We start from the raw sequence: 27,955 nt of genomic DNA on the forward strand, positions 1-27,955 counted from the left end.
ATTTCCATTGCGGGCAACAGTATTTGGGTATGTTTCAACATGTTTGATACCAAACATGCCTAGGTTCAGAGGTACCTTTATGTAGCTGGACATAGGAAGTGCCCTATTCCAGTACACACATAAAATGGTGTTCCCACACTCATAAAGTCCATGAAAATGGAACTGGAGTTCTTGGGGGCACCTCTGCTAGTGCAGGGGTGCCCTCACACATAGGTAATTGCACCCTGCTCTCTGGGCTAGGAGGGCCTTCCATTGGGGTGACTTACAGTGACCTGGTACAGTGATCTGTAGTGAAAAAGGGTGCATGCACCCTTTCACGGACGCTGCAATGGCAGGCCCGCAGAACACTTTGCAGGCGCGCTCCATGGGTGGCATAATACATGCTGCAGCCCATGGAGATCCCCTGGTACCCCAATGCCCTGGATACCATATACTAATGACTTACATGGAGGCACCAGTATGCCAGATGTGGGGTGAAAATGGTACAAGTTACCAAGTTTGAAGGAAGAGCTCATAATCACTGGGGTCCTGGTTAGCAGGATCCCAGTGAACTCAGTCAAACACACTGACAACAGGCAGAAAATGGGGGTAACCATGCCAAGAAAGAGGGTACTTTCCTACAGCCAGCATAGGCAAGATTTCCGCTTAATGAAGACTCTTATTAAAATGGATACATACAATAAGCACTGTGTAGCACTGCAAAATATGCTGCACTCTTAGAAATAGTGTGACGCCAAAGACACAATCGCTTGTATCAGTTTTCAGTATTGGACACTTCTGTTGGTGAAATTTCATATTGCCTCTGAATCCATATTTTATGGTATGTCTTTGTAATTTCAAGCCTACCCATTCCCGCGATATATTTAGAAGCTTTTGTCTGCAACGATGTGCCTCTTCCTTCAAATTGTTTGTGTTTTGTCCCCTATGTGATACCCTTGTCTATAGATTTCAGTGGCATTGGTGCAGAGATGTCTTGCTTGTTTTGTATACGTGATAAAGGCATAGGTTGAGGGCTCCATTCAGTCATGTGCTGTGAACACCTTGTGTATGAGTCAACCTTGTATGCTTCCTTTTCTAAAGCTTGAAGAGTTTTATTTCAGTTGAAGGAATTTGCCAACTTTGACTTTGACGTGTGGCGAAAAAAATACATGAGGTGGATGAACCACAAGAAATCACGAGTCATGGACTTTTTCAGACGGATCGACAAAGATCAGGACGGGAAGATTACGCGGCAAGAATTCATTGATGGGATCTTGGCATCCAGTAAGTGTCCAACTTTCCCCTTATGAGTCCGCTTCCCTTTTGCTCAGGTAAAAAAAATCTCCTTTGACAGTCCCATCCCTTGAGCCTACACTTCCCTCCCTTGCTAAAAACACAATGAAACTTATCTCCCTGCCCGCTTCCACGATTCCTTACTCTTGCCTGCCCTCCCATCAGCCTAATTGGCTTCCTTGTCCTGCTGCATGTTCTCCTGTTATACTTCTCATACACATTCTTTACCATACTTCACTCCCCCATTATCTTGCTCTGTACTCTTGTTCACCACACTCAGACTGCCCTTTATCCTTGCTTGCTTTTCTTCCTGTATGCAGTTTCTGTCTCACTCTTATACCCATACACTCTTCTTCTCTGACTTGCATTTTTCTCCTCTGCCTCCCTCATGCTCCCTCTGTCCACTTTTGCCTTTGTCATAATTCCCGTCTAAATGTACTTCTTTTGCATCCTTAAACGTAGTGCTTGAAAATTGATACAGTGTGCTCTGAATGACTTGATGTGCGGTAGGATGTTTAAGGGTTATGGTATCATTAGGTCTTGAATCACATTTCTCCCAGCTTGCTAAGGATACTTGACTCAGCACACACAGGTCACTCATTTCAGAGGCCTTCCAGAGAACTGTTTTCTCAACAGAGAGCCAGTTATTTTAAACCTGACTTGTACTTCTCTTTTGCTGGTTACTGAGAGATTGATGATAGGAAGAGGGAGAGCGAGAGAGCAAGAGAAAAGAATGTTTCAAACTGGGTATTCCATGCATCTGTACACACACACACACTAGAGTAGCTCACTCCCAGGCAGACAAGAGAATTACACACAAGCTATTTCTGAGACACACAAGTGCACACAAGCTGATGTGGAGTGGCGGTAGTGCTGTTTAGAGGAAGCCATATGACTTTCTTCCTTCTTAAAGTACAAGGCCTGTGGAGGTGAGCAGAGATGTTCTCTCAGTTCCTAGAGGCCATACAGTCTCTTGCTTTCATACACAGTGTCAGTATTTATTGCTATGGAAGAGCCCACACCACGTCCTCCCCATCTAGGCAGCCATAGCTGGAGGTAGAGGATAGTCACACTTGAAAGAGCTATAGTTTGCAGGAAGGGTTACAAAACAGCGAGTGATCCCTCACAATGTTTGCACTCACAGGCAGCGTAACTAGTGGTGTTTGCCTAGAGCATTTTATAATACTACTGTGTGGCAGGGGCACAGCTCAAGTCCAAAGAGAGGAATATGGTTAAATTAATTACTGGATCGCTCCAGGACCCCACCTTTTCCCTCCTACACACAACTGTAGCTTGATTGCATCTGTCCCTGGGTCAAGAGTCTTACATATGATTATTTGTCTCTTTTTAAATCTGCTGAGGCTGGTTATATGTGGTTTTAACTATCTGTAAATGTACCTGTGTAACTGGTTAGAAGTATTTTTAGCTAGGTGGTTCCTGGATTAAATCTTGCATCGCTGCTTGCTAATAGTATGTCAGGCATTGTTACTTTCCTTCTTCTCCAATTTGACTGAAGTTTCTCACTGCAGAGTTTCCCACCACTAAACTGGAGATGACAGCCGTAGCGGACATCTTTGATCGTGATGGGGATGGCTACATCGATTATTATGAGTTTGTAGCAGCACTCCACCCAAACAAAGATGCGTACCGTCCAACCACTGATGCTGACAAAATTGAAGATGAGGTAAGCCAACTGAGATAGTCAAGGCAGGTCTTACCACAACTCTAGATTGGCCTTACAAAAATAGTTAATGTTTCTGGTGATCTATTACATACAATTTAAGAAAGCACTTATTCCAACTTCAGAGATGACATAGTAAAAGTTTGGTTGGATGAGTTCAAGTTGCAATAAATTGGTGGGCATTAAGATGATTTATGCAGCAGTCTTTGTGATTGTAGAACAGGGACTGTTCAGGGAAAGGTGTAGGACTTGAAGTAGTGTGGTAATTAGGTTTTTAGGGGTGTAGTGACAGGATTGATCCTGGGGTCTTCAGTTATGTTTTTTGATTGGAGTCCCTTTGACATGAGGAGCAAAATGAGTAGTCGCTTTGTGGAAGGATAACAAAATGAAATCATAACTGATCAAGAAAAAAACATTCAGTTGCCAACCACCCTCTTTGAGAAGCAACAGCCATCTGGATGTATATGTAACTCTCTCGCTGAGAACAGTATCTCATTGTAGCAATCAAGGGGTTGGAGGCAGCCACTTTTATCATAACAGTGTCATGGGTGCAAAGTGAATTGGAGGCCATGTGGCTTTTGCATGAATGTGGAAGTAGTACAGTTAGTAGGCTGGAATTGCAGGAAGGTTGCCTTGAAAGTATCCGATTTATACCAAATAGAGGTCACAAGCATCTCTAGGAATTTAAGGACTGTGGCTCGAATGGAACCTAGATGCTGAAACACCTAACCAGAAGACGAGCCAAAGGAGGGGATGATAGGTTTATTTGAGTCAGATGTGCTCAATGATGACTATCCCATGAATTTTGGGGTGTAATAAGTTGATTTTTCCATCACTGTTCTTGTATATTTTCATTTAAATCCCCCTCAACCAAAGTCGCACCAAGCTCACAACTGCTGGACAACGTCTCTGACGTCTCGTCCTCAGTACATGGTAGGGAATAGACTCCAAGAAGGATAACGGGAACAATTATGATCCCCAATATGAAGAAAACAATTGTTATGAAATGTTTCAGAATACCAGTGGGCTTGACATCGCTACTGATACTGTCCTGGTCTTCACTGGGCCCTGCCACATCGGAAAGCTCCTCATTCTCTGTGGTCATCTGAAGGCCAGATGAGGTGCTAGATTTGAAATTACCAACCATTAAAGTCTAAGTTAGCATGTTAACTTTGCAGTCTGGTCAGGCTCCTAGTGAGCCTCTGTTTCCTTTCAGGAAGGCTCTTAATGCATGACACCCTTCAGGGCACCTGGTCTAAGCCTGTTCGGAGCCGCCCGTCAATAGACAAATTGCCTGTCACCATCGCTCTGTGCCTGGCGACCCTGCCTTCCTTGAAAACAAGCTAGTACACCACTCGGGTGCACTAGTCCCAGCATGCACTACATATATACCCGAAAGCTCAAGAATTGTATTATCAAAATAAACAAAATGACACCAATTGATCAGTTCATCAAACATGATCTGTTGCAGTGCTTCTTTTATTAAACAATAAAAAGTCAGTTGTCCAATGATCAATCCAAATGTTGCTTCACACTTGAACATGGAACAGGAAGACACAAAATCTCAAGCTGGAACTCAAAGCATTTCGGGTATAAACCCTTTGTCAGGGGTAACAATGAAAAACATTATAATACATGAAAGTCAGGCACAGAGTACTCCAGTGACATACTGAAACCTACATTTGGCTAATCAGGTAACTATACACAAAGGAATCACCTCCGCTTGCCATATGTGCTCCAAAGCAATGAAGTGTAGCGATTAAAGACAACACAGTGTGTAACTAATAAAGTAAAAGTGGTCAGAGCTAGCATAGAAACGGGTAGAAAAACAGGTAGAAAGCAACGAGTAAAGCCCAGAGCTAACAAACCAAAATCATGTGACTAAGACATAAGCGTGGTAGAAAACCTCAAAGCCTGAACAACGTGCACTGATGATCGAATAAACAGGCAGCATACCAAGTCTTCTCAGACTGAGGAACAATCAAAAAGCGTATCATCCATCGGAGAACTAGAGCAGAACCATATGGAATACTCAATAGTTTGTGAAACGTTGCTGATGTCTGAATTGGGGGTTTCAACGCTGACTATCAGAATGACGCCATGGGATATTGAAGAAGTGAAGCTCTGGGAATAAGCATGCACCACCAAACCATTGCATGTATGCTATGTAGGAGGCAAAACGCACTCCAATACTCACAATAAAAAAATCACACGCATACGTCTTTGAAACACTCAGACGCCATACACACGAACTGAGAACTCCCATCGGTGTACGTAACCGATGTGAAGGACTCTTTATGCCAGCTGATGCAACTTGAGTTGCTCTGAAAAAAGACCATAACCACATCTCAAACCTCAAAGGGATGCAATATTTAAAAGCCAATTAGCCTGAAAATACTAAAAGTGAAAATACCCCCTTGTGTGGTATAGAGAATATAAAAAAACTGTGAAAACGGTGCTATGGCCATCACCACCCACACACAGGTGCAAAAACATGATGGTTAGAAGCCAGGGGGAAAAACTAGAATGGAATGCTCCCTAAAGATCTCGTGCAACACAAGAATTGAAGTAGTGTTTGCTTTGTGTCACCCACGAACATTGAAGCATAAATTGCAGAAACAGTATAGTAGAAGTACTTTCACATAAATGCTGCATTTAATGACATAGGTACATGATGTGAGCTGATATCAAATGAAAATGTAGAAATATGACCTTAATTAAAAACTCTGGCAACAAATGTGCACACATACATACAACTGTAACAGATCAAAGCCTCTTATACAAGGGTTGTAAAGAAATGGCTCCCTGTTGCAGTTACCCCCCACCTTTTTGCCTGATACTGATGCTGACTTGACTGAGAAGTGTGCTGGGACCCTGCTAACCAGGCCCCAGCACCAGTGTTCTTTCACCTAAAATGTACTTTTGATTCCACAATTGGCACACCCTGGCATCCAGGTAAGTCCCTTGTAACTGGTACCCCTGGTACCAAGGGCCCTGATGCCAGGGAAGGTCTCTAAGGGCTGCAGCATATCTTATGCCACCCTGGGGACCCCTCACTCAGCACAGACACACTGCTTGCCAGCTTGTGTGTGCTGATGAGAACAAAACGAGTAAGTCGACATGGCACTCCCCTCAGGGTGCCATGCCAACCTCACACTGCCTATGCAGTATAGATAAGTCACCCCTCTAGTAGGCCTTACAGCCCTAAGGCAGGGTGCACTATACCATAGGTGAGGGCACCAGTGCATGAGCACTATGCCCCTACAGTGTCTAAGCAAAACCTTAGACATTGTAAGTGCAGGGTAGCCATAAGAGTATATGGTCTGGGAGTCTGTCAAAAACGAACTCCACAGCTCCATAATGGCTACACTGAATACTGGGAAGTTTAGTATCAAACTTCTCAGAATAATAAACCCACACTGATGCCAGTGTTGGATTTATTAAAAAATGCACACAGAGAGCATCTTAGAGATGCCCCCTGTATTTTACCCAATTGTTCAGTGCAGGACTGACTGGTCTGTGCCAGCCTGCTACTGAGAGACGAGTTTCTGACCTCATGCGGTGAGAGCCTTTGTGCCCTCTGAGGACAGAAACAAAGCCTGCTCTGGGTGGAGGTGCTTCACACCTCCCCCCTGCAGGAACTGTAACACCTAGCAGTGAGCTTTAAAGGCTCAAGCTTCGTGTTACAATGCCCCAGGGCACTCCAGCTAGTGGAGATGCCCCCCTGGACACAGCCCCTACTTTTTGCGCGCAAGTCCAGGAGAAATAATGAGAACAACAAGGAGGAGTCACTGGCCAGTCAGGACAGCCCCTAAGGTGTCCTGAGCTGAAGTGACTCTAACTTTTAGAAATCCTCCATCTTGCAGATGGAGGATTCCCCCAATAGGGATAGGAATGTGACCCCCTCCCCTTGGGAGGAGGCACAAAGAGGGTGTACCCACCCTCAGGGCTAGTAGCCATTGGCTACTAACCCCCCAGACCTAAACACGCCCTTAAATTTAGTATTTAAGGGCTCACCTGAACCTAAGAATTTAGATTCCTGCAACTTACAAGAAGAAGAGGACTGCTGAGCTGAAAGACCCCTGCAGAGGAAGAACAGAAGACACCAACTGCTTTGGCCCCAGTCCTACCGGCCTGTCTCCTGCCTTCCAAAGAAACCTGCTCCAGCGACGCTTTCTAAAGGACCAGCGACCTCTGAATCCTCAGAGGACTGCCCTGCTTCAAGAAAGACAAGAAACTCCTGAGGACAGCGGCACTGCTCCAAAAGAAGTGCAACTTTGTTACAGAGGAGCAGATTTAAAGACCCCTGCAACTCCCCGCAAGAAGCGTGAGACTTGCAACACTGCACCCGGCGACCCCGACTCGACTGGTGGAGAACCAACACCTCAAGGAGGACCCTCCGGCGACTCCGAGACCGTGAGTAACCAAAGTTGTCCCCCCTGGGCCCCCACAGCGACGCCTGCAGAGGGAATCCCGAGGCTCCCCCTGACCGCGACTGCCTGAACCTAAAGTCCCGACGGCTGGCAAAGACCCTGCACCCGCAGCCCCCAGCACCTGAAGGAACGGAACTTCTGTGCAGGAGTGACCCCCAGGAGGCCCTCTCCCTTGCCCAGGTGGTGGCTACCCCGAGGAGCCCCCCCTTGCCTGCCTGCACCGCTGAAGAGATCCCTTGGTCTCCCATTGAAACCTACAGAGAACCCAACGCTTGTTTACACGTTGCACCCGGCCGCCCCCGCGCTGCTGAGGGTGTACTTTTTGTGCTGACTTGTGTCCCCCTCAGTGCCCTACAAAACCCCCCTGGTCTGCCCTCCGAAGACGCGGGTACTTACCTGCTGGCAGACCGGAACCGGGGCACCCCCTTCTCTCCATTGAAGCCTATGTGTTTTGGGCACCTCTTTGACCTCTGCACCTGACCGGCCCTGAGCTGCTGGTGTGGTAACTTTGGGGTTGCTCTGAACCCCCAACGGTGGGCTACCTTGGACCCAAACCTGAGACTTGTAAGTGATTTACTTACCTGCTAAAACTAACAATAACTTACCTCCCCCAGGAACTGTGAAAATTGCACTGTGCCCACTTCTAAAACAGCTATTTGTGTTTTAAGTGAAAAGTATATATGCTACTGTAATTATTCAAAGTTCCTAAATTACTTACCTGCAATACCTTTCAAATGAGATATTACATGTAGAATTTGAACCTGTGATTCTTAAAATAAACTAAGAAAATATATTTTTCTATAACAAAACCTATTGGCTGGATTTGTCTCTGAGTGTGTGTTCCTCATTTATTGCCTGTGTGTATGTTCAACAAATGCTTAACACTACTCCTCTGATAAGCCTACTGCTCGACCACACTACCACAAAATAGAGCATTAGTATTATCTCTTTTTGCCACTATCCTACCTCTAAGGGGAACCCTTGGACTCTGTGCATACTATTCCTTACTTTGAAATAGTGCATACAGAGCCAACGTCCTACAAGGGCCCATGTCCGAACTGTAGGCTACCAAATGAAAAATATGTACTTAAGGTAAATCAGAACCATAATTGGCATACACCATAGATATGGAAGTATAAATGGTGTTATCTGCAAATTGTAAATGTAGGAAGCTGGCCTGGTGTGCAGTGGACACCTGTGGTGTTGGCACCTGATCCCAGGTCCAGGCAACCCCTATTAGTGAACGAAGACAGTGTCTAGGGAGCCAGGGCTCTCTAGAGGTAGCTGTGGTTGAGCAGCCAAGACATATCTAGGAGACATGTAAAGCTTATGCAATCCCACTATAGTCACACAGCAACCTATTATACATGAAAGGAACTACACAGTGTTACAAAAATAAAGGTATTTTATAACATTAACACTACAATAAATAACTTATAGGCAGCCCCCCCCTCCATCCTGAGGAAAGTACACTATATTTAAACACAATAGCAATCAGAAATGAGCATAGAGAACAACAAGCATTAGCGATAATTGTAGAAAATAGCTAAGGCCCTAGGGGTGGGCCAAACTGTATACTGAAATAGTGGAATGCGAAGTGAAGTCCCTGACCCAAGGGTATGAAGTAGTTAGAGGGTAGCTGGGAGAACTCGGGACCCCAAGAGGGGAGTACCTTAGTGACCCCCAGTGACTAGGAGAGCAGAGGAAAGTATCTGGTTTTCCCAAGAACTAATAAGAGGACTTAGAAAATGGATTGTGCAAGAGCAGGACTAGACGAGAGAAACCCAAAGATGGATTCTGGAAGAAGAGGACCTGCAAAAGAAGGAGACAGAGTCCAGTCCATGATGGAGTGTCAAGTCTGGGCAGGAGCCAATACCCACCCTTCTGTGTATGAAGATTCGGGTCATCAAGGGGAAGAACAGCTGTGGAGCCCAGGAGCTGCAGAGGTTTCCTTGGAGCTGTGCAGATGGTGTCCCACATCGGTCATCGGGTCACAAATGGTCAGTGGTTAGAAAAACCACCAACAAGCCTTGGCAAATGCAAGAGGAGTCAAAAGAAGAGTTGCAAGGCTGAAGAGGACCAGCAAGGTCCAGGGGACTAGACCCTTGGAGGGGAGTCCGGGCTGACCCTCAGAAGTCGGGAGAGTCAGTAGATGTAGTTGCAGCCCCCACAGGCAACCTACTGGCAGGAGGCACAGTAAGTTGCAATGAGGCCCAATCAGCACACCTGGAGAGGAGTCACCAGAGCAGCAGAGGGATGACTTTCCTTGTAAGCATGAAGTGCTGGGGGCCAGTGCTACTCGGAGCCTGAACATCCCTTAGAGCAGGAGACAACAAACCTTGGTGGCTGCAAGAGTCGCTGTGCACAGGGGTAATGTCCTGCAAGGAGAGGCAAGGGCTCACTGTCTCCCAAGCTGGACAGCGGGCAGAGAGGATCAAGGGGACCACTCGAGACCACCACCTCTGATGCAGGATCCACGCAGTTGCAGAGGAGAAAACATCCACACAGCCGGACATTGTTGCTGTTTGGCCTGCAGATGCATGGGAGTGACTCCTTCACTCCAAGGGAGACACCTTGCTTCTTGGTGCAGCTAAAGTCTTGCCGACACAGGGGCTACACAGCTGGGGAAGTGTTGCAGTTGCTGGAAGGAGCCGGGTAAACAATGTTGCAAGGCGCGTCCGTCTCAGGAGTTGCAGTCTTGTTGGTTCCTGAAGTGTCCAGTTGAGGTTCCAGTGGCCAGGAGCAGAAGTAAACAATGCTGGTGGAGTATTGCTCGTCGAATCTGGGGACCCACCTGCACGGGGTCCCTAAATAGCCTTAAAAGGAGGTTTGGACACCTTGCATGGTGGAAACCAGTATATGCAAGAAAGGCATCAAATGTGCCCTTCAAAGCACACCGGTGGCTTGGGGAGGCTACCCCTCCCAAGCCTTGTAACCCCTATTAACAAGTGAGAGGGTGTTGCTTCTCCTCTGTCACAGGAAATCCTTTGTTCTGCCTTTCCCTGCCTGAGCTGGTGAAGTAGCAGGGGGGCAGAAACCTGTCTGAAGGGCTGCAGCAGCGTGGGCTGCCTGGAAAACACTGGAAGACTGGTAGGAGGAGTACTATGGGAGTCTTCTAAGGAGCCTCAATAGTGCACGGAATCATACAACCAATACTGGTATTAGTATTGGGGTATGATTCCGACATGTTTGATACTAAACATGCCCAGGTTTGGAGTTACCATTATGTAGCTGGACGAAGGTAGACCTGTGTCCAGTACACGGTAAAATGGCATCCTTGCACTTACGAGGTCCAGTTCAATGGAACTGGAGTTCGTAGGGGACCCTCTGCTCAAGCAGGGGTGCCCTCAAGCACAGGGACCTAAACCCAGCCCTTCGGGTGGGAAGGGCCTACCCTAGGGGTGACTTACACCTCTAGGGTAGGCCCTGTAGTGATAGGGTGCTGTGGTGAAAGGGTGCATGCACCTTTTCATGCAGGCTGCAATGGCATGCCTGCTGACACATTTTGCATGGGTGGCATAATACATGCTTGTAAGGAAGTGCTTCCTTGGCATGGTTACACCCTGACTTTTTGCCTTTGCTGATGCCAAGTTATGATTTGAACGTGTGCTGGGACCCTGATAACCAGGCCCCAGCACCAGTGTTCTTTCCCTAAACTGTACCTTTGTTCCCACAGTTGGCACAGCCCTGGCACACAGATAAGTCCCTTGTAAATGGCACCCCTAGTACCAAGGGCCCTGATGCCAGGGAAGGTTTCAAAGGGCTGCAGCATGTATTATGCCACCCTGGGGACCCTCACTCAGCACATATACACTGCCTCACAGCTTGTATGTGCTGGTGGGGAGAAAATGACTAAGTCGACATGGCACTCCCCTCAGAGTGCCATGCCAACCTCACACTGCCTATGGCATAGGTAAGTCACCCCTCTAGCAGGCCTTACAGCTCTAAGGCAGGGTGCACAATACCGCAGGAGAGGGCATACGTGCATGAGCACTATGCCCCTACAGTGTCTAAGCAGAACCTTAGACATTGTAAGTGCAGGGTAGCCATGAAGAGTATATGGTCTGGGAGTTGGTAAAACACGCACTCCACAGTTCCATAATGGCTATACTGAAATCTGAGAAGTTTGGTATCAAACTTCTCAGCACAATAAATGCACACTGATACCAGTGTGGGATTTATTGTAAATTGCACCAAGAGGGCATCTTAGAGATGCCCCCTGAATACCAGTCCGACTCCTAGTGCTAGGCTGACCAGTTTCTGCCAGCCTTCCACAACCAGACTAGTTTCTGGCCACATGGGGAGAGTGCCTTTGTCACTCTGTGGTCAGGAACAAAGCCCGTATTGGTTGGAGGTGCTTCTCACCTCCCCCTGCAGGAACTTTAACACCTGGCGGTGAGCCTCAAAGGCTCATGCCTTTTGTTACAGCACCCCAGGGTTTCCCAGCTAGTGGAGATGCCCGCCCCTCTGGCCACTGCCCACACCTTTGGCGGCAAGGCTGGAGGAGATAATGAGAAAAACGAGGAGGAGTCACCCATCAGTCAGGACAGCCCCTAAGGTGTCCTGAGCTGAGGTGACCCCTGCCTTGAGAAATCCTCCATCTTGAGATTGGAGGATTCCCCCAATAGGATTAGGGATGTGCCCCCCTCCCCTCAGGGAGGAGGCGCAAAGAGGGTGTAGCCACCCTCCAGGACAGTAGCAATTGGCTACTGCCCTCCTGACCTAAACATACCCCTAAATATTGTATTTAGGGGCGACCCAGAACCCAGGAAATCAGATTCCTGCAACCTACAACAAGAAGGAGGACTGCTGACCTGAAAGCCTCGCTGAGACGACGGAGATGAGAACTGACTTGGCCCCAGCCCTACCGGCCTGTCTCCTGCACAGTGACGCATCTGACAGGGACCAGCGACCTCTGAGTACTCAAGACTGCCCTGAACCCGAAGGACCAAGAAACTCCCAAGAACAGCTGCACTGTTCAAAACCTGCAACAACTTTGCAACAAAGAAACAACTTTCAAAGAACTCTCTCTTCCCGCCGGAAGCGTGAGATTTCACACTCTGCACCCGCCACCCCCGGCTCAAGCTCCAGAGAACCAGCACTGCAGAGAGGACTCCCAGGCGACTGCGACCTCGTGAGTAACCTGAATCGATCCCCCTGCACCCCCACAGCGACGCCTGCAGAGAGGATCCAGAGGCTCCCACTGACCGCAACTGGCTGGACCAAAGAACCCAACGCCTGGTCCAAGCACTGCACCTGCAGCCCCCAGGCCCGAAAGGAACCGACCTCCAGTGCAGGAGTGACCCTCAGGCAGCCCTCTGCCTAGCCCAGTCGGTGGCTGGCCCTAGAAGCCCCCCCTGTGCCCTGCCTGCACCACTAGAGTGACCTCCAGGTCCCTCCATTGATTTCTACAGAAAACCGACACCTACTAAGCACACTGCACCTGGCCGTCCCTGTGCTGCTGAGGGTGTGTTTTGTGTGCCTGTTTGTGTCGTCATCTCCCCCCCTCCAGTGCTATACAAAAGCCCTGCAGTCTGCCCTCTGAAGACGCAGGTACTTACCTTTTGGCATACTGGAACCGGAGCACCCCTGTTCTCCATAGGTGCCTATGTGTTTTAGGCCCTCCTTTAACCTCTGCACCTGACCGGCCCTGTGTTGCTGGTGTGGTGACTTTGGGGTTGCCTTGAACACCCAACAGTGGGCTGCCTATGCCCAGGAAACAGAACTTGTAAGTGCTTTACTTACCTCAGAAACTTAACCGTTCGATGGCATCTGTCGCTGTAGATACGCATGTTCTGCAATAGCTCGCCATCTGGTGTTGGGCCGGAGTGTTACAAGTTGTTTTTCTTCGAAGAAGTCTTTCGAGTCACGGGACCGAGTGACTCCTCCTTTTGTCTCCATTGCGCATGGGCGTCGACTCCATCTTCGATTGTTTTTTTTCCGCCATCGGGTTCGGACGTGTTCCTGTCGCTCCGAGTTTCGGAACGGAAAAAATAGTTAATTTCGGAAGATTTTCGTCGGTATTGTTGCGTTCGGGATCGGCGTACTTAGATTCCACACCGCATCGAAGATCGAAGAGCTCCGGTGCCCTTCGGGGTAGTTTTTCGATCCTCCGTCGGGGGCCTGGTCGGCCCGACCGCGTGCTGAAGAACGCCGATGGAACGGACCCCGTTCCGTTTCTGCCCCAAATGCCACAATAAATACCCCTACACAGACCAACACTTGGTCTGCAACCTGTGCCTGTCACCTGAGCACAGCGAAGACACCTGCGAGGCCTGTCGTGCGTTCCGGTCCCGAAAAACACTCCGAGACCGTCGAGCCAGAAGACTTCAAATGGCGTCCGCACCGACAGCCCAACGGGAGTTCGAGGAACAAGAAGAGGAAGGTACCTTCTCGATCCAAGACTCAGACTCCGAAGGATTCGACGATACACAAACCGTGAGTAAGACGTCGAAAACCACACAAAGAAACATTTACAAGGCCCAGGGGACGCCACTGCCACCAGGCCATGGCTCGACCCATAAATTCGGTGACCGACCGTCGGCACTGAAAAAGGCCCAAACAGTGCCGAGATCGTCCGACTCCGGTCGAGACACCGGCACGCAGCCTTCTCGGGACCGAGAAAGTGCTGGAGACAAGCCTCGACACCGAGATGCCGGTGTGGACACGTCTCGACGCCGAGACAGCGGCACCGAAACAGATCGACGCCGAGAGGTTTCGGCCCCGAAAAGGAAAAAAGTCACCTCGGAGCCGAAAAAACACGCAGACAAAGTTTCGATGCCGAAACAAACTGCAAGCGACCCAGCTTCAGGCTCTTATACAGAAGAGCACTCGCTAACCTCCCAAATGCAAAAGCATAGGTTTGAGGAAGAGCTACAAGCAACTGATGTGGACCATACGCAAAAGCGTATCTTCATTCAGCAGGGAACAGGAAAAATAAGCACCCTTCCCCCCATTAGGAGAAAGAGAAGGTTGGAGTTCCAGACGGAACAAGCACCACAACCAAAAGTGGTGAAAAGAGTTACACCACCACCCTCTCCTCCGCCCGTGATTAACGTTTCACCAGCACAAACGCCATCACACTCCCCAGCTCACACCACCATGAGCCAGGGTGACCAAGATCAGGACGCATGGGACCTATACGACGCCCCAGTGTCAGATAACAGCCCAGAGGCATACCCTACAAAACCATCTCCACCAGAAGACAGCACCGCGTACTCTCAGGTGGTGGCTAGAGCAGCACAATTTCACAACGTAAGCCTCCACTCAGAACAGGTCGAGGATGATTTCTTGTTCAACACACTCTCCTCCACCCACAGCTCCTACCAAAGCCTGCCTATGCTCCCTGGTATGCTCCGGCACGCAAAAGACATATTTAAGGACCCGGTCAAAAGTAGGGCAATCACACCAAGGGTGGAAAAAAAGTATAAGCCGCCTCCTACGGACCCGGTTTTCATCACAACACAGCTGCCACCAGACTCTGTGGTTGTAGGAGCAGCTAGGAAAAGGGCCAACTCTCACACATCTGGAGATGCACCACCCCCAGATAAAGAAAGCCGCAAGTTCGATGCAGCTGGTAAGAGAGTCGCAGCACAAGCTGCAAACCAGTGGCGCATCGCGAACTCCCAGGCACTACTTGCGCGCTATGACAGAGCCCACTGGGACGAGATGCAACATCTCATTGAACATCTGCCCAAAGACTTCCAAAATAGGGCAAAACAAGTGGTTGAGGAGGGACAGACCATCTCCAACAACCAGATACGTTCCTCCATGGACGCTGCAGATACAGCTGCACGGACAATTAATACATCTGTAACTATCAGAAGGCATGCATGGCTCCGAACGTCTGGATTTAAACCAGAGATTCAACAAGCAGTTCTCAATATGCCTTTTAATGAAAAAGAACTGTTCGGTCCAGAAGTGGACACAGCGATTGAGAAACTCCAAAAAGATACAGACACTGCCAAAGCCATGGGCGCACTCTACTCCCCGCAGAGCAGAGGGAATTACAGCACATTCCGTAAAACGCCCTTTCGAGGGGGGTTTCGGGGTCAAAGCACACAAGCCAGCACCTCACAAGCAACACCGTCCACTTACCAGGGACAGTATAGAGGAGGTTTTCGGGGACAATATAGAGGAGGGCAATTCCCTAGAAATAGAGGGAGATTTCAAAGCCCCAAAACCCCTACTACTAAACAATGACTCACATGTCACTCACCCCTTCCACACAACACCAGTGGGGGGAAGAATAGGTCATTATTACAAAGCATGGGAGGAAATCACTACAGACACTTGGGTTCTAGCAATTATCCAACATGGTTATTGCATAGAATTTCTACAATTCCCTCCAAACATACCACCAAAAGCACAAAATTTAACAACACACCATTCCAATCTCCTGGAGATAGAAGTGCAGGCACTATTGCAAAAGAATGCAATCGAATTAGTGCCAAACACACAAATAAACACAGGAGTTTACTCACTGTACTTTCTGATACCAAAGAAGGACGAAACGCTGAGACCAATCCTAGACCTCAGAGTAGTGAACACTTTCATCAAATCAGACCACTTCCACATGGTCACACTACAAGAAGTATTGCCATTGCTAAAACTGCACGACTACATGGCAACTTTAGACCTCAAGGATGCTTATTTCCATATACCAATACACCCATCGCACAGGAAATACCTAAGGTTTGTATTCAAAGGAATACATTACCAATTCAAGGTACTGCCTTTCGGATTAACAACCGCACCAAGAGTCTTTACCAAATGTCTAGCAGTGGTCGCAGCACACATAAGAAGGCAGCAAATACATGTGTTCCCATATCTAGACGACTGGCTAATCAAGGCCCATTCGTTAATAGAGTGCTCAAATCACAAAAATCATATCATACAAACCCTCTTCAAACTAGGGTTCACCGTCAATTTCACAAAATCCAAAATTCTGCCACGCAAGGTACAACAATACCTGGGAGCCATAATAGACACATCAAAAGGAGTAGCCACTCCGAGTCCACAAAGAATTCAAAATTTCAACACCATCATACAACGCATGTATCCAACACAAAAGATACAGGCAAAGATGGTATTACAACTCCTAGGCATGATGTCATCATGCATAGCCATTGTCCCAAACGCAAGACTGCACATGAGGCCCTTACAACAATGCCTAGCATCACAGTGGTCTCAAGCACAGGGTCACCTTCTAGATCTGGTGTTAATAGACCGCCAAACTTACCTCTCGCTTCTGTGGTGGAACAACATAAATTTAAACAAGGGGCGGCCTTTCCAAGACCCAGTGCCACAATACGTAATAACAACAGATGCTTCCATGACAGGGTGGGGAGCACACCTCAATCAACACAGCATACAAGGACAATGGAACGTACATCAAACAAAACTGCATATCAATCACCTAGAACTTCTAGCAGTTTTTCAAGCACTAAAAGCTTTCCAACCAATAATAGTTCACAAATACATTCTCGTCAAAACAGACAACATGACAACAATGTATTATCTAAACAAGCAGGGAGGGACGCACTCCACGCAGTTAAGCCTGCTAGCACAAAAAATTTGGCATTGGGCAATTCACAACCAAATTCGCCTAATTGCACAGTTTATACCAGGGATACAAAATCAACTCGCAGACAATCTCTCTCGAGATCACCAACAGGTCCACGAATGGGAAATTCACCCCCAAATACTGAACACTTATTTCAAACTCTGGGGAACACCTCAGATAGACTTGTTTGCGACAAGGGAGAACGCAAAATGCCAAAACTTCGCATCCAGATACCCACACAAACAATCCCAAGGCAATGCCCTATGGATGAACTGGTCAGGGATATTTGCTTACGCTTTTCCTCCTCTCCCTCTCCTTCCTTACCTGGTAAACAAACTCAGTCAAAGCAAACTCAAACTCATATTGATAGCACCAACTTGGGCAAGGCAACCCTGGTACATAACGCTGCTAGACCTATCAGTGGTACCCTGCATCAAATTGCCCAACAGGCCAGATCTGTTGACACAGCACAACCAAAAGATCAGACACCCAGATCCAGCATCGCTGAATCTAGCAATCTGGCTCCTGAAATCCTAGAATTCGGACACTTACAACTTACCCAAGAATGTATGGAAGTCATAAAACAAGCAAGAAGGCCATCCACCAGGCACTGCTATGCAAGTAAATGGAAGAGGTTTGTTTGCTACTGCCATATTAATCAAATACAACCATTACACACAACTCCAGAACATGTAGTGGGTTACTTGCTTCACTTACAAAAATCTAACCTAGCTTTCTCTTCCATTAAGATTCACCTTGCAGCAATATCTGCATACCTGCAGACTACCTATTCAACTTCCCTATATAAAATACCAGTCATTAAAGCATTCATGGAGGGCCTTAGGAGAATTATACCACCAAGAACACTACCTTTTCCTTCATGGAACCTAAATGTTGTCCTAACTAGACTTATGGGTCCACCTTTTGAACCCATGCACTCCTGCGACATACAGTTCCTAACCTGGAAGGTGGCATTTCTCATCGCCATTACTTCCCTGAGAAGAGTAAGCGAGATTCAGGCGTTTACTATACAGGAACCTTTTATACAACTACACAAAAATAAAGTCGTCCTAAGGACCAATCCTAAATTTTTGCCAAAGGTTATTTCACCGTTCCATCTAAATCAAACAGTGGAACTTCCAGTGTTCTTTCCACAGCCAGATACCGTAGCTGAAAGGGCACTACATACATTAGATGTCAAAAGAGCATTAATGTATTACATTGACAGAACAAAGAACATCAGAAAGACTAAACAACTCTTTATTGCATTTCAAAAACCTCATGCAGGAAACCCAATTTCAAAACAAGGTATAGCCAGATGGATAGTTAAATGCATCCAAATCTGCTACCTTAAAGCTAAACGACAGCTGCCCATTACACCAAGGGCACACTCAACCAGAAAGAAAGGTGCTACCATGGCCTTTCTAGGAAACATCCCAATGCAAGAAATATGTAAGGCAGCCACATGGTCTACGCCTCACACATTCACCAAGCACTACTGTGTAGACGTGTTATCCGCACAACAAGCCACAGTAGGTCAAGCTGTATTAAGGACATTATTTCAGACTACTTCCACTCCTACAGGCTGATCCACCGCTTTTGGGGAAATAACTGCTTACTAGTCTATTGCAGAACATGCGTATCTACAGCGACAGATGCCATCGAACTGAAAATGTCACTTACCCAGTGTACATCTGTTCGTGGCATCAGTCGCAGTAGATTCGCATGTGCCCACCCGCCTCCCCGGGAGCCTGTAGCAGTTTGGAAGTTACCTTCAATTATTTATATATGTATCATCTCAACCTTAAATAGGTGCATACTTAGTCACTCCATTGCATGGGCACTATTACTACAATTCAACTCCTACCTCACCCTCTGCGGGGAAAAACAATCGAAGATGGAGTCGACGCCCATGCGCAATGGAGACAAAAGGAGGAGTCACTCGGTCCCGTGACTCGAAAGACTTCTTCGAAGAAAAACAACTTGTAACACTCCGGCCCAACACCAGATGGCGAGCTATTGCAGAACATGCGAATCTACTGCGACTGATGCCACGAACAGATGTACACTGGGTAAGTGACATTTTCATTACTTACCTCCCCCAGGATCTGTTGATTTTTGCAGTGTTCACTTTTAAAATAGCTTATTGCCATTTTAACCTATACTGTGTGTACTACAGCTTTAATTCAAAGTTCCTTACTTACCTGTGTGGAGTACCTTGCATTTTATGTATTTACTTCAAATCTTGAATCTTGTGGTTCTAAAATAAAGTAAGAAAAGATATTTGTCTATATAAAAACTATTGGCCTGGAGTTAAGTCTTTGAGTGTGTGTTCCTCATTTTTTGCCTGTGTGTGTACAACAAATACTTAACACTACCCTCTGATAAGCCTACTGCTCGACCACACTACCACAAAATAGAGCATTAGAATTATCTAACTTTGCCACTATCAGCCTCTAAGGTAAACCCTTGGACTCTGTGCACACTCTCTCACTTTGAGATAGTATATAGAGAGCCAACTTCCTACAATGCTGCAGCCCATGGAGACCCCTTGTGTCCGAGTGCTCTGGGTACCTATGTACCATATACTAGGGACTTGTAAGGGGGCACCAGTATTCCAATTGTGGAGTGCTGAAAGGTTCAAGGTAACCACATTTGAAGGGAGAGTACAGTCACTGGGTCCTGGTTAGCAGGATCCCCTTGAAAACCGTCTAAGCACAGTGATAGGCAAAAAGTAGGGGGTAACCATGCCAAAAAGAGGGTACTTTCCTACAGTAAACACCAATGCTACACTAGTAAAGGTATATCAGACTCTCTGGGACTACAGGAAACAAAACGTTTCTAGATTGTCATTCAGTCCATGTGGCAAGAGACTGTCTAAGTACTTGATTCAGAAGGTCTCCCTCTGGGCTAGTAATCTGTGATTGTCAGTCGATGGATTCAAGCTCACTACCAAACAAGATGGTAAAGTTCAGTTGTGCAATTGTGTGGTTATGCTCAAGCCAGTGCACCACCAAACAAGAGTTTCTGTTTTTATTTCTGATCATACTCTTGTGTTCAGTCAAATGAATATTAATTTTGCGTTCAGTTTTGCCTACATAAAGGCGGCCAAATGGGCATTTGATGGCATAAATAATGTTTAATGTGTTGTGGTCAGATGTATGGTGCAGCTTCACCGGGTGACCAGTCTTAGGATGAGCTATGGTGTTGCCTACTAGCACATTATTGCAGTGTATGCAGTTGAAGCATTTCTGCATTCCTTTGTGTTTATCTGGCACCCCCTAAGTGGAGGATGATGTAATCTTTCACATTCATTGCCCGAGTATAGGCAAAAATTGGTTTGTTGGCAAAAAGGCTTTTAAAGTCCGGTTGTGATTGAAGGATCTCCCATTGCTTGCAGATAATCTGTGTGATAGTGCAGTTCTTGTGGAAAACTTAGAAACATATACCTCTCTAACTGTATGTTTAGTTTCCTTATTTTAGAGTAGCATTCACCTATCCATAGTGTATGCTGTATCCATGGCTTGCCCCAACACATTATCAGGATAACCCCTTTGTCTGTATACTCAGAAACATACGTAGACAAAGTTGACTTGTACAGGATAACCCCTTTGTCTGTATACTCAGAAACATACGTAGACAAAGTTGACTTGTACACTTCGTTATTAGAGGTGATCCTTCTGATGCAAATAAATTGTAAGAGTGGAAAATGCCTTCCTGACGCTATACCCAACTCTGGAGAGTCTAGGTGTACATGCGTCCACCAGTAAGGTCGACTTCATTGCTTTTCCTTCCACTCCTCCGTACCGTGAGTCCAAACAGAGACTTTTGTCAAAAAAAATGCTATCTTCCACGGCCCTTGCTTTGAGATCGGTCAGTGCTAGCGATCGCCATGCCCTTAAGCATTCAGTGGCTCAAATTTTACCAGCTGGCCCATTTGACCTTTAGGCTATACATGACAACCATGATGCAGCAAAATCTGTGATACACTTAGGACTGGAAATAGCAGGTTGCCTATAAACGTATTTGAACACCAGTGTGGCTCTCCATTGCAATGCCTGGATTAGGTCGTAAAGCCTCTCTAGGGATGTCTAAGCATCTTTAATGAACATGTCTTTTGACGGATCTTAATTTTTTGTGGATAAAGCAGATTCTGCCTTGGAGCCAAAGAGAGGGTCCTGATCTTTTAAGTAGAACTGGGTGTTACTTCTGCAACTTCCTTGTACTGAAGAAGGACAGAGACCTTCGTCCTATTTTAGATCTCCACCCTCTCAAAGCCTTCCCGCAGCGGGTCCTGTCTGCTCTGAGCTTTAGAGACTGATTAGCGGTATCGGACTGCAGAACACTTACTTTCAAATGCCCAACTTGCAGGCACTACCTGCAAGTTTACAGTGAGTTAGGATCATTTTCAGTTTGCACTTTTCTCCTTTGTGCTCACCAGTGCCCCTTAGGTGTTACCGAAAGTGATGGAGGTGGTTGGAGGACATCTAACGGAGTTCATGGATATCTCAGTGACTAGCTGGCTGTTCTCCTACCTCAACAACTGGCTCGCCCCAGGCTGTTGTCAATGACTTCTACTTCTTGATAACAGTGAACCTCACTAAATTGTTGGGGTTTACTATCAACGAGCCAAAGTCATAGCTGACGCCTTTGCAAATGCTCCCTTTCATCTCAGTCATTTTTGAAGCAGTGCAAAATCATGGCTTTCCTCTGTAACAGATAGTACAGGACATACGAGCTATGTGGTCTGTGTGCCTCAGCCTCGGACCTGGATCTCAGTGCGGATCTCTGAGAATGCTGGGATTGTTCGTCCTTCTGCGTCCAGCCTGTGTTGCATGACAGATGACACATACAGGCTCTGTAGTATGACCTGCCATTCTAATGCACACCACATCACAGCAATCTGTCCAGTTGTATTCAGATTTCAGAGAGCCTGCAAAAGATCTGCATTGGGGACTACTGGGCCACAATTGAATCAGTGGCAGGCCCCTCTATTTATCCCACCCAGATCTGATGGTGGTCACCAAAGCATCGCTACTGGGTTGACTATGTCATCTGGGAGAGGTGGAGATCAGAGGACACTGATCTCTGGCAGAAACGCGCCTCCACATCAACTTGTTAGAGTTGTGTGGAATTAGCTTGGTGTTGAAGATGTCATGTCCACCATAAAAATGCTGGTGCAGGTATTCACAAACACCACCACCTTCATGTGATAATGCAACAAGCTGGGTGAGGTGGGATCCTCCTCTGGAAGTGGCTGAACTGCAAAGGTACTTTTCTGGTGGTGAACCATCTGGTGGGATCTTTAAATACCAGGGCAGATTAACTCAGCCACAGGTGCCTAGCGGGTCATGAATGGCAGTTACACCCAAAGATAGCACAGGCCATCTTTCATCAGTGGGGATAATCTTGGCTTGATCTTTTCACCACCACCAAGAAGATGCAATGTCAGCACTTACCTGCTTTGATGTATCCAATGCAGCTTTTGCTCTGACACGCCTTCTGTCCAGAGTGGAGCTCAGATCTCCTGTATTCCACCCCTGCCTCTCCTGCCACAAGCTCTAAAGAAGATCAGGAATCACTGGGACCAAGTCACCCTAGTGGCACCAGATTGAGCTGGGAAAACATGGTATTCGGAACTGATGAGCATGAGAATCTGTCCTCCGATCAAACTGCCACTTTGGGAAGATATTCTTGCAAGGTGTTGCACCCCCAGGCCTTCATGCTTCATATCTCCACGCTTAGAGATTAAGCAGCGACAGTTAACCTTCTTCGCCCTGCACCCTGAGGTCGTTGATGTCATCTTGGCAGCCAGGGGTCCCTCTACTAAACTAGTGTATCTCAGCTTTTGGGACACATTTGTGGTTTGATGCAGCAACCAACAAATTGACCCTTTAAAGGCAGAAAAGTCTGAAGTTTTTCTGTTTGTGCCCAGTGGATCTTGAACTTAGTTCTCAAATTTTTGATGCGCACCCCTTTTGAGCTGTTGCACAGTTACCCCTCCAGACTTCTCACCTTAAAGACAGTTTATCTCCTAAAAAGACAGGTCCCCCAAGCCCCTAAATGAATATATCCTATCAGAGCACTTTCACATGGTAACCCTTCAGGATTTCATCCCACTTCTCAAGCAGGGTGACTTCATGGCTGCGCTAGACTTAAAGAACACCTATTTCCATATTCCAGTACACTGGGTACATCACCAATATCTCAGGTTTGGGATAGGCAGAAGGCCCTACCAGTTCCAAGTCCTTCCCTTTGGGGTCACTACTGCACCTCGGGCATTTACCAAGGAAATTACAGTGGTAGCCACTTTCCTCCCCAGACAGGCGTCCATGTCTTACCATATGTGAACTATTGGCTCATCAAAGCTGCCACTCGTCAAAAATACCAGAACCACACACAAATCACAATAGATCTGCTTCATCGCGTAGGGATCACTAGCAGTGCTACCAAATCCCTCCTCCTACCCCTACATATTCAGCCATACCTTTGTGCTGTTCTCAACACAGTAGTAGGCGTAGCCTATCCCAGTCCTTCAAGGGTACAGTCCTTTCAAGCACTGATTCCCTTGTTCCAACCAGATCAACAACTTACAGTCAGGACTATCATTGGTCTTTTAGGCATTATGGCCTCCTGCATAGCCATAGTACGTCATGTGATGCTTCACATGCCTCCATTGCAAGAATGTTGAGCGCAACAGTGGTGTCAGACAGAGGGCCATTGGAAGATCTAGTGTTGATTGGCTGCCACACTCCTTATTCTCTACAGAGTTGGAACACCAAAGTCCTGTTGTGAGGGCGGTCTTTCCTCAACCTTGTTCCGTATTTGAATGTTACAATGGACGCCTCGCTCACAGGGTGAGGCACACACTCTCTGGGTCTGATTGTACAGGATCAGTAGAGACCAATAATAAGGATCTCCATATCAATTACCTGGAGCTTTTAGCTGTTCACCTACCAATAAAGGCCTTCTTACCTAACATGATAGGCAAGTTTATCCTTTTCTGGACAGACAATATGACAGCCATGTACTACCTTCAAAAACATGGGGTGGCGACAACACTCTCCACAGCGGTCTGCTATCCGTTGGGCTCTCAGTCAGAATATTCACTTGTAATGGAGTACCTTCTGGGTGCTGGAGAACGATTTTGTCCACCTCAGCAGGATGCGGCAACAAGTCCACGAGTTGGAATTTCACCCGCAAGTCGTCTTCTGTTACTTTCGCAAACGGATGTGTTCCCTCAAATAGATCAGTTCGCAACCGCGAATAAGGCCAAATGCCCAAACTTCGCCTCCAGGTTACCACACCAACAGTCCAATGGCAATGCACTATAGATAAAGTAATCGGGGAGTTACCTACACTTTTCCTCTTCTCGCTCTTCTTCGTTTTGTGGTTCGGAGGCTTCAGCAAACATTTGTTAGACTCATCCTGGTAGTTCCCACTTGGGCTCATCAGCCGTGGTTCACGACTGCTGGAACTCTCTCTGGTCCTTCACACAAGGCTTCCCAACAGGCCAGACCTTCTCATGCAGAACCATGGAGAAATCAGGCACCCGGATCCCAGTTCCCTCAACCTGGCAATCTGGCTCCTGAGGTCATATCATTTGGATACCTTAATCTTCCATCTGAGTGCATGAGCATTCTCCTACCAACCTACCAATCAATCCTGTTATGTGGCCAAATGGAAGAGGTTTGTCTGCTATTGTCACTCCAAACAGATTGACCAACTTAACGCTACAGTACAAAACATTGTTTGTTACTTACTTTGCTTAAAAATGTCTGGTCTAGCCTTCACTGTCATACGATTACATGTAGCCACAGTAGCTCCCTATCTTAAAAACAGGCAATACATCTCTCCCTTTAAAAGAGGAGTTACTAAAGCTTTCATGGTAGGTGTTAAAAGAGTGATTCTACCACAGGTCCCACCAGCACCCTAATGGAATCTTAACATTGTACACACGACTCTTTGGTTCTCCATTTCAGCCCCTTCACACTTACCCCCGTCAGTTATTTTCTTGCAAGGTGCCATTTCTAGCTGCTATCACCTCAGACGTGTCAGTAAGCATCAAGCATTAATCCTGGAAGAACTCTTCTTCCAAATTTATAGGTACGGGGTTGTCCTCCACACCAATCCCTAATTCCTCCCTATGGTAGTGTTTCATTTTCATCTCAGACAATCTATTGACCTGCGTGACTTTTTCCCCACAAACAGACTCCCTATACATTAGATGTCAAGCAAGCCCCTCATATACTACATTAATAGGACAAAAAAGTTTGTAAAGATTCAACAACTCTCTGTTGTTTTCTCCCAGCCTTGTAAAGGAAAGGCTATACCTAAAACAGGCATTGCCAGATGGATAGTTAAATGCATTCAGACACGTTATGCTAAAGCCAAGAGTTCTTCTGGTTCCTCCTACAGCACACTCTACTCAAAGAAAGGAGTTTCTATTTACTTCCTGGAAAACATCCCAATAGCTGATATTTGCAAAGCAGCTTATTGGTCTACACCACACACATTCACTAAACAGTACTGTGTTGATGTTTTAGCATGCCAACAAGCTAATGTTAGTCAGGCAGTTCTCTGTGTACTTTTCCAAACCACTGAAACACCCACAGGCTATCCACTGCCTTTGGGGGACTGCTTTACAGTCTATGCCCAGCATGTGTATCTACAGCCACACATGCCTTAAATGGAAAATGTTACTTACTGTGCAAGCATTTTTTTGTGGCATTTAGAGCTGTAGATTCACATGCACCCACCCTCCTCACCGACTGCCTGTGACAGTTGCAGTTTCTACTAACATCCCTTTTTCCTCTTATGCATGGACATCTCTTTACTTATCGCTTTGTTTCACATTCCATCTTCATCCACCATGTGGGAAAACAATATAACAGTGGAGTCAATGCCTATGTGCATTATCAGCAAAAGGAGGAGTCACTCTTCCTCGTGACTCGAAAGGCTTCTGCATGAGTGTGCACAGCATGTGAATCTACAGCACTACATGCCATGAACAGATGCTTACAGGGTCACATTTTCATTTTGCTGTTTGTAGAACTCTGTGCACTTTACTCCTGCTAACCAGCGATAAATTGCTTGTGCTCCTCTATTTAACATGGTAAAATTAGTATACACCTGATTGGTTTATTTAATTTGCCTATAAGTCTGTAGTATATGGTACCAGGTATACCCATGACCTGTAAATGAAATGCTACCAATGGACTGCAGCAATCATTGGCCATCCACTGCAGAGACTCGGTAATGCATGTCTCCAGGCCTACCATTGTAGCCTGTCTGTGCAGTTTTAAACTGCACATTCAACATGTCAAAATGTCTTTCTGACACTTTCTAAACCTTCCTTTTAAATCATAATAAGTCACTCCTAAGAAGGCTTTATTGTCCACAAGGAGAGTATATAGTATTTAAAAGTAGGGCATGTAAAGGTTTAATGTTAATTATGTCCTTACAGTGAAAAGGCCCTAATAGCTACTTTCACTGTAGCAGGGTTGGCAGTTCCATAGGAAAGCATTGGTTTACAATATCACGTTTAATAAATGTTATCTCCACCTAGGAAGTAGCTACAGTTTTTATTTATGGACATTTTTTCCAGTATTTCGTATAAGCCCAATTCACTGTTTGAGTCAGATTTATAATAAAAGTTTTTATTTTAGAAGAGGGACTTTTAGAAAGTTACCTTTTGCCTTGCTGAAGTCTCTACAAGCGAAATCTGTTTTTTTTCTCTTCCTCTAACCAGAAGCTAGCATTTGACTAAGCGTTAATGAGATGTGAACTTCGTCCCATGCATAAACAATAGGCTGACCTGAATGGGCAGAGATGACCTATTTGAACCTAACAGAATTTGCGGGCTGGGGTTGTGAGGGTCCTTTTTGACTTTGAAAAATCTAATCCTGTTTGAATGTCACATCCTGCGACCCACTTCAAAGATGCTCCACCGTCATAAAAATGTTAGCTGGCACTTGGGCAAGATGTTTCTTTTGTCCCCTCGGCCAAACAGGACCCAATCATAGTGAGCCTCCTTTTGACTTTTTGATTGGTCAGCTGAGTTTACTTATAAAATTTGGAGCTCTCTTCAAAGGATGGAAACAGGATTCCAAAACAATGTGTGTGTATCTACTGCCTGGTTACTGAAACCTCAGCTTTGGTTCTACCAGACTTGTGCCTCTGAGTAGTTGTTGTGGGTATAGGGCCTGTCTCTAACTGGATATTAGTAATGTATGTGAGAGGATATTAGGATTACCATATTACAGTCCCCACACACCCCCAGCTCTCAGAGCTCACATTTAGTGTGGCCAAAGACTTTGGCCATCTAGAACATTTCTAAAATTTAGGGTTAACCACAGGAACCTTTACCCCATTGGTTAGAATGTCCCCAGGGGTCATTCACACCCACCAGCTTGTGCCAGGCATACATGTAGCATCTCCAGGCACCCATTTCAGAACAGTACTGGACCTTTTGATGTACAAAGCTGGCTCTTTATGTAGTGGACCAAAATGAGGTACACTGTGTAAAAAGTCGAAGCAGTCCCTAGATGTATCTCAGAGGCACAAATGACATCCCAAATGCTCTCTTTTTGGGTAGTCTGGTCGAGCAGTTAGGCATATCAGAGGGCAGTACTAAGCATGTAAGGCATGCTCTGATACAGTAAGTGAGGCACACACTCAATAAAGAAATCCGACACCAGTTTAAAAAATAAACATACTTTTGTTAAAAATTTAAATATCAAGATCACCAGAATCAGGTACTTTTCAAGGTATGGATTTTTAGAATTGGCAAAAGTTAGCAGTGCATTTTTCAGATTCAGCAGTGTTATCCTATGGAGGAAGAACAAGCACTGCACACAGGTCTGGTATTTACGGGACCAATTTCCTGCCCTTAGGATAAGTATGAGGCAATATCCAAGGCCACACCAGAGGGTCACCTCGGGTGGCACTGGCGCAGCTGGGTGCAGTTCAGCATTGGGTGCCCCATGTACGTTTATGGGGATC

The 27,955-nt window shown here is 46.4% G+C and overlaps 1 protein-coding gene across 3 annotated transcripts in view; it reads left to right on the forward strand.

The window, feature by feature from the left end:
* The window catches only part of MACF1 (microtubule actin crosslinking factor 1), a 1,225,213-nt gene that overhangs the window by 1,125,642 nt on the left and 71,616 nt on the right, over positions 1-27,955 (forward strand). For all 3 annotated transcript variants that reach the window (XM_069223412.1, XM_069223414.1, XM_069223413.1), the window contains 2 exons: positions 1,101-1,263; positions 2,802-2,956. In XM_069223412.1, coding sequence (XP_069079513.1) covers positions 1,101-1,263; positions 2,802-2,956 — 318 coding nt within the window. The remainder of the gene's footprint in view (positions 1-1,100; positions 1,264-2,801; positions 2,957-27,955) is intronic.

This window comes from Pleurodeles waltl, chromosome 3_1 (genome assembly GCF_031143425.1).
Source record: "Pleurodeles waltl isolate 20211129_DDA chromosome 3_1, aPleWal1.hap1.20221129, whole genome shotgun sequence".
NCBI classification, from domain to species: Eukaryota; Metazoa; Chordata; class Amphibia; order Caudata; family Salamandridae; genus Pleurodeles; species Pleurodeles waltl.